Source organism: Rhipicephalus microplus, chromosome X, assembly GCF_043290135.1.
Source record: "Rhipicephalus microplus isolate Deutch F79 chromosome X, USDA_Rmic, whole genome shotgun sequence".
Classification (NCBI taxonomy): domain Eukaryota; kingdom Metazoa; phylum Arthropoda; class Arachnida; order Ixodida; family Ixodidae; genus Rhipicephalus; species Rhipicephalus microplus.
In genome coordinates this window covers 311361916-311369415 of record NC_134710.1, presented here as the reverse complement: position 1 = coordinate 311369415, position 7500 = coordinate 311361916, and the positions used below count along the sequence as shown (strand labels likewise).

Genomic DNA, 7500 nt, shown 5'->3' with positions numbered 1-7500 from the left:
GTGAATAGCAGCAAACTACGACTATACATTGAACATCTACATGTCTTTCGATGGATTGTCTGGCCCGTACATTGTTGCACCCAAGTGCGGCGTGGATCGCGCAGCACAGTCGCGGCGTAAGCTGGATGGGCTGCCTTGAAAAAGCCAGTTGTAGCCCTTGAAGGCACTACTGCATGTACAAATGAGCCACTCCCCCCCCCCCCCCCCTCCTCGTTTAACACACGCATTTTTTATGGGCCTAAAGCTTCCGGATAATGTCAACAATATTATAGACAACGTTCTGAGACTTTCTACAGCGAAAGATGTTATCAGATCGCAACAATGGCGACGTGCGGCGCCGCAGTTATCCGCCGCCGCTGGTGTCCGTAGCCACAATTGCACGAAATAAGATTCAAATAAAAACATTTAAGGACAGTGTGGGATTCCAATCCTGGTCCACCACGTGCCAGACCAGTATTCTACCGCTGAGCCACGCCGGTGCTTGGGACTCGTTCGCAAACTTGCCTTAGGCAGGCTGGATGTCGGGAGGAATCTCTTTGTTATGGGTATAATAAAGCGTTTTACACCAGCAAAGGAACAACCAGGCGTTACACAATGCGTATTTTGTAACAAATGGGTCCTCCAATGTTCTAATTGATTACGAAAGCTTGTTCATTAACTAATAACTGTGACACATACCCACTTAAGGCGCAATTCTTCATCGTTTTGAGCCACTGCATGACACAAAATTCGCACAAAATTCGTTGCAAGTGTTTAGGGAATCTCGCGCTTCTCCCAAGGAAGACTAAGCATAGTATACAGTGAATGCCGGCCTACTTGACAGAAATTGATTATTTGTCTTAGTGGGTAGCCAGCAAGTGTTCTTCTAGCATTCACCTAAAGAGAATTTATAAAAGGCTCCGAAAGGCCGCTCTTCCTGCTTTCGCTGTGACTGTGCTGCGCGTTCCGTGCAGGCCTGGCGATTTTTTTCTCCAGGCAAACAGGTTTGACGCATTACGAATGCCCATTTCAGCGATATCATACACTTGTAATCCTGCAGAATCACACAATTGGAAGATTGCAAAAAGTTCAACTCAAGTTGAGGACGAGACAGCGAGCAATGGAAAGAAAAATTATTGGCTTTACCCTTAGGGACAAGAAGAGAGCAGAGTGCACCAGGAAACAAACGGGTGTTAAGGACATCATAGACGAAATCAGGAAGAAATGGTCATGGGCAATTCATGGAACACGTAGACAGGAAAACCGCTGGTTATTAAGGGTGACTGAATTCTAAGAAAAGGCAAATGGGTGAGGGGGAGATAGAAAGTTAAGTGGGCAGATAAGAAGAGGAAGTTTGTGGTTATAAAATGGCATCAGCAGGCTTTTGTCTAGCAGTGTACACAGTCAGGTCGATGGCGATAATATACTGCACGAAAGGTTGCGCAGAAGTTAGACCTCCCTCCCATTAAATGATTGTGCGTGTTTACCAACCACACGTCGAGCAGTTTGGACTTTTTTCTTGTCTTGTCAACGTCGCAGTACTTAACAATTGTATGACTAATTAGCGCAAACACGGATGGAGAGGGGGCTCATGGCAACTGCGGCACCGAATGAATTTCCAGACTTCAGCCACTTTAACACATAACGACCATACGTCAATACACGGGAGCTTGCTTCTTAAGACATGTCACGTCTTGTTTTTTTCTTTCAGCGTTACGAAGGATCGCCGCCACCCTCGACTTTATTTCCAAAGCAACGACCGACAGGTTTTCTTCGGCGGTCACTGCGAAAAGTAACCATGGCGGCACGCAAACACGACTGAACGTCCATCTTGTCGACGTAGCGATATTTTGCATTATGTACACACTTTTTATTTGATTTTATTGTGCTTTTGACAACTTTTCGCTCACTGTAGAATAATAAAGGGTTAATGCCCCCGCGATATGCCATACCCCTAGTGTTTCTTTTTTCTATTTCTCCACGTGTGCGACCTTACTCAAACAAGAAAATAAAGGCTGATTTTGTAAAACATAGCTAAAAGAAACAATCTAGAAGCACCCTATAGAAACAGCCTAGCCAACGCCAAGCAACAAGCTATAGCAAGCAGACCATAGTACAGAATTGTTGTCCATCTTTTAGATAGTTTAGGACTATCAAAGTCCTAAACTAACCGTCCCTCCTTTTTAGCATGGACACAAGACATGAGGTCGGTCTCACCGAGGTTCGTTGCTACGTCTTGAGCTGGCTTGCGTTGTCCGCACGGACACGACGAAGACGACGAAGAAAGAGAAGAGGCTTGACGCACACAGGCTCCACTCTTTTGCTGCAAAAGGTCAGCTATTCTGTTTTCCTGCTCTCTGAATTTATTCAGGGGTTGCTTTCGAACACCTTGGGATTCCGTTCGACACGGAGTCGAGGCTCTCTCAGTGGCCATTCGGCCGCAATTACCAGTCGTACTATAGGCCAGCGGCTGCCGGTTCCAACATGGCTGGCTCATACCCGCTCGGGTATGTCTGAGCCAGAGGCCGTTTCTGTACAGCCTCCAATGGCAGGCAGTCACCCTGGTCCGGGGGATTCGCCTCGATCCAATGGTTCGACATTTTCGCCGGACGGGGACAGGGCGCTGCTCGATGTAGATTTGCAGAATGCGACAGTTACTTCCGTTCCCGCAATCCCCGACGTTACTAACATCCAGTTGCCTGCTGCAGCGGGTGAGGTGCAAAATGGTAGGCTGCCTGCCGAAAGTGGTCAAATGATGCAAGCTTCTTTTCACCGCGTGATCGCACATCAGAAACAGATCCGCGATATTTTATTCGATGCCTCATGTAAGGTACCTAATACCCATAGGTCCCAGATCATTGGTTTGCTCCGACAAATTGTACAGGAGTGTGCTGATATCCGAGCAATTGCAGAAAACCAGGGTGGGCGAATGGACGAACTTCGTCACCAGTTGGCCCTGTCGAGACATTCGGCTTCCCTCGGTGCGGCACTCTCGGCTCCTCGGCCTGTCCAAACGGCCGTGACTTACGCGGCGGCAGCCGCGCGGAACACGGCGCGTCCTACCGTGGTCCCGCCCGTTTGGCCTGAGACTTGTTCTCACCCTGTACTGCCATCCCACTGGTCTGAAATCGCTGACCAACACACAACGCACACCACCAGGCGAGAGCATGAACATATTATGTTTCTAACCCCACTCATTCCGTCTACCAATCCTGCCAATGAGGTCACGAAGATTATTAAGTCAAACATTGACCCCATGAGGGAAAACATTGGCGAACTGACTATCAGAAAGACACGTCATGGATTAACAATATTAACAAACGACCATAACGCTATTACTAGGTTAAAAAATGCACTTGAAAAGAACGCAATCACAAGCATGTCATTGTCAGTCCGATTGCCCCAAAAGCGAAAACCTCGCGTCAAACTCACTGGTGTAGACTCCGATATTCCAGCCGCCAACATCATCTCACAGCTAAACATGCGCAATCCGAACCTACATTTAGACCCGACCACATGCCGAGTGGCAGTATCGTACAAGGAGCGATCGGGCAACTTCACTCATGTGCTCGAAGTGGATCCTTCCACCTGTCGCTCACTGCTTGCTCAGGAACGAGTTCTTCTCGGTTGGACAGCATGTAGCGTGAGTGAGGACTTTCATGTGCCATTGTGCACATATTGTGCAACGTACGGCCATACAAGAAAGTCCTGTCCTGTCGCCAACGAACCTGACAAAGTGGTGTGTACGAAGTGCACGGGGACACATCTTGGTGAAGCATGCACTCTTAGGATGAACGATCCAGGAATTGTTTGCAACGAATGCCAAAAGGTCGCAAGACCTAGTTCTCATCCAACTGGACACGAAATGTGTCCTATATTACGAGAACGTGTCGCCCGCATGAGGGCCAGAACAGACTATGGATAATCCAGGAGGCGTGTACATCAAAGAAGGACGCAGCGGCCTCTATAACGTGCAGTGTTATTTACGATTTCCTGCATTAGTGCCCGCATCCTTTTCGACTCATTTATATGGATCACATGGAGGTCGCTGCTTTTGCCGCTATTCTCCTAATTACGGCATATTCATACACGAAATTACACCATATGACACACACTTACAAGTAACTGCACATCCCACAAAATTACACGATATTTCTTTCCTCAAGATATTTGCTAGTTGCGCGGGTCACACTGCAATACATGAAAAAAGGCTCCTTACAGCTTTTCGCATTTTTGTTCTAGGAAAGGCGTTGCGCTTGTTATTTAAAATTGATCAGAACTATCATGACTCACAGCAATAACTTAAAATTTTTACAGGCTAATCTAGACCATACACGTGATGCCACAAAATTATTGATAGAACACATGACACAACAACACTTCAATTTCGCCTTCGTGTGTGACCCGCACATCCGCGCAGGCACTGTTCAAGGCATACCACACACCATAACAAAGTTCCACGCACCAAACAATCCTCGCGTCATGCTTCTAGTGCACAACACTAATTTTGACCTTTTCCCTTTACACGTAACAGATTTGGTTGTTGCAGTAAAGTGTGAAAGCATTGACCAAACATTAATACTGATTGCTGTGTATGCACCGCCGCAAAGACCTATTGACCCAGTTCTGGATGAATTGCAATGTGTAGTTTCATTGATTACAGATTGTACTGTCATCATAGCCGGAGATTTCAATTCTAAGCATAGAATGTGGGGGCCAGCTATAGGGGATGTTCGAGGCTCTCAAGTAGTCCAATTCGTGACGGCGAATGACTTAGTCATATTGAACAACCCCAACTCCCCTCCAACTTTCACAACTCCGTATGCAGATTCATGGATAGATTTAACCATGGTTTCGCATGACCTCACTCGCGATGCTTACCATTGGAATGTTCTCCAAATTCCTACTCTCTCGGACCACAACTACATTGAATTCTCGTTTTCGCAAGCACACACCAGCAGTGCTAAACGATTGACTAATCTAGGAAGAACGAAAATTCTTAACAAATTAAAGGACGATACTTGGTTCACAAAGATACTCGGCTGCAACATTGGGTCACCTGAAGCCCTAAACATGGTTATAGACAAGTTTTATGCGATATACTCCGCTTTAAGCCAACGTTACTCAAGACGCATAACACCGCGTAGTAATTTAGGTAATGGTTGGTGGACACCAGAATTGACTATTGAACGTAAGCGTGTTCGGGCTATGCGACGACGATACCAGCGAACAGCTGACCCCGTTCTTCGAGACATGTATCGCAAATTATACGTTGATGCATTCTCAACCTACAAGGACAAAATCAGGAAAGCAAAATCATCGTTTGATAAAGACATTTGTGACTTTCTCACTAAGAAATGTTTATATGGCGATGTTTTCAAAACCGCATTTCAAAAACACCACCAAGTAACTTTTCTTCCTCCTCTAGATTTACCTAACGGCACTCGCACAGCTTCTGTAATGGAGTCCGCCCGGCTACTACTCGATACATTGGTAGTAGTGGACAGCTGTTCTGAAGATAACATGCACCACACTATCATGCGTAACATTGCGGCTAGTCCTTACCCGTGGCATACTTTTGACCCTCCTTTTACAATATCTGAGATAGAGTGCGCGATGAAACAGGGTAACTCACACTCTGCCCCTGGACACGACGGATTAACCTACTCGTTCATTAAAGGATTATTTGAATACCATCCTCAATTTTTCTATTTTATCTTCAACACCGCCTTAAGAATCGGACACTTCCCACAGGCTTGGAGAAGAGGGAAAGTAATATTCATACCAAAGCCAGGACGTCCGCTCAATTCGCCTAATGCATATAGACCAATAGTTATGAACTCTGTATTAAGTAAAGTATTAGAAAGACTCTTAAATGCTCGTCTGTATTATTTCCTGCACAATAATAATCTTCTTCACAATAATCAATACGGTTTTACGCACAATAAAAGTGCTACTTTAGCACTATACACACTGCGAAGCAAATTGGCTGCATACAAGGCAGCCAAACTTCCTACCATACTCATATCGCTTGATTTTGTTGGAGCATTCGATAGTGTTTGGCATCCTGCAGTCTTGAACTTTTTACGCAAGCACAGGTGTCCACAAAACTTGTACTTTCTACTCAAATCCTTTTTATCGAACCGCACTGTAACTTTTTCAACCAACGTTGCAGAAGAGACAGTTCGTACAACGATTGGCAGCCCACAAGGATCCCCTATCAGTCCGCTACTGTGGAACATAGTAATATACAGCTTACTCAATCTTCCCGTGCCACCCGACGTACACATACAGGCGTACGCGGATGATACCATCATCGTTATCACAGATAAGTCAAGACTCCGATTACAAGCAAAGGCTGAGCATGTCCTGGCTTTGGTATCTGGTTGGGCACGAGAACAAAAAGTTACCGTAAGCGCCGAGAAGTCGTTCTTCGTGTTCTTTAATAACGGACACATGGGTACATCAAAACGCTGCCCATCTATCCGCATGGATGGCATTTTTCTCAAACACAAGAAAGAAATTAAGATTCTAGGCGTATTATTTGACCCCTCTTTAAATTTTCATGCCCACATTGACTATATTAAAGGAAAGGCTGAAGTGTCCACGTCCCGGCTCCTCGCATTTGTTAAATCGCACCGTTCATTAAAAAGTACACTCATTAGACGACTCTACCGTCAAGTAATATTGCCCTCTCTCACATATGCATCTCCGGTATGGTGGCCTATGTTCCCATCAAAATTCATTAGGGCACGAGTTTTATCAGTTCAGCGAACCGTCTTAATTTCCCTAACAGGTGCATTTTACACCACACGTACGTCATCCCTACAGATTCTCGCTAACGCGCCTCCGTTACCACTAGAGTTGGACAGACAATCTGCAGAATTTTCCTTATTTATACTCCGGAACGTAACTTATTATGGTGTAAAAACATTCAAACCGGCTGACATACTATATCCATGCAGTCCGTGGGCTCATCACCCCAGTAAAAAATATAAATTTACTTTCACTAAACTCTCACCATCAGAAGAAGCGGTTATTTTCAAAACAAAAGCCATTCACGTATACACTGACGGCTCATACACGTCCTACGCGGCGGGTGCGGCATATATTGCTTTGACAAAGGATGGAAAAATTATAACTGTTAGAAAATTTCAGATCCGCAACGCTTCAAGCGCATACGACACGGAATTAATAGCATTCCAAGAAGCCCTTCATTTCGTTTTTACAAACAACTTTAACACGCCAGCCCACATTTACACAGACTGTCTATCGCTTCTAATGAAGCTTTCAAGTCTCACTGATAACGATGAAAGAATTCGGAACATTAAGCTGCTTCTTAACCATATAATCTCGTCAGGCAAAATTATAAAAATGTTTCATGTACCTGGCCATATGGGAATTTTGGGAAATGAGCTAGCTGACGCTGCAGCTGCATTAGGAGGAAAATCAGGCTTCGTGCGTTACGCCAAAATATCTATTCGGTCAGTACGAACTCAGTTTCATAAAACCTTGAATTCA

The 7500-nt window shown here is 45.2% G+C and overlaps 1 protein-coding gene across 1 annotated transcript in view; it reads left to right on the top strand.

The window, feature by feature from the left end:
- Positions 1-1930, top strand: part of LOC119161313 (uncharacterized) — a 10052-nt gene extending 8122 nt beyond the window's left edge. Inside the window, exon 5 of the mRNA XM_037413719.2 lies at positions 1691-1930. Within this exon, the coding sequence (XP_037269616.2) occupies positions 1691-1801 (111 nt within the window). The 3' untranslated portion in view covers positions 1802-1930. The remainder of the gene's footprint in view (positions 1-1690) is intronic.
- Positions 1931-7500: the final 5570 nt, after the last annotated feature.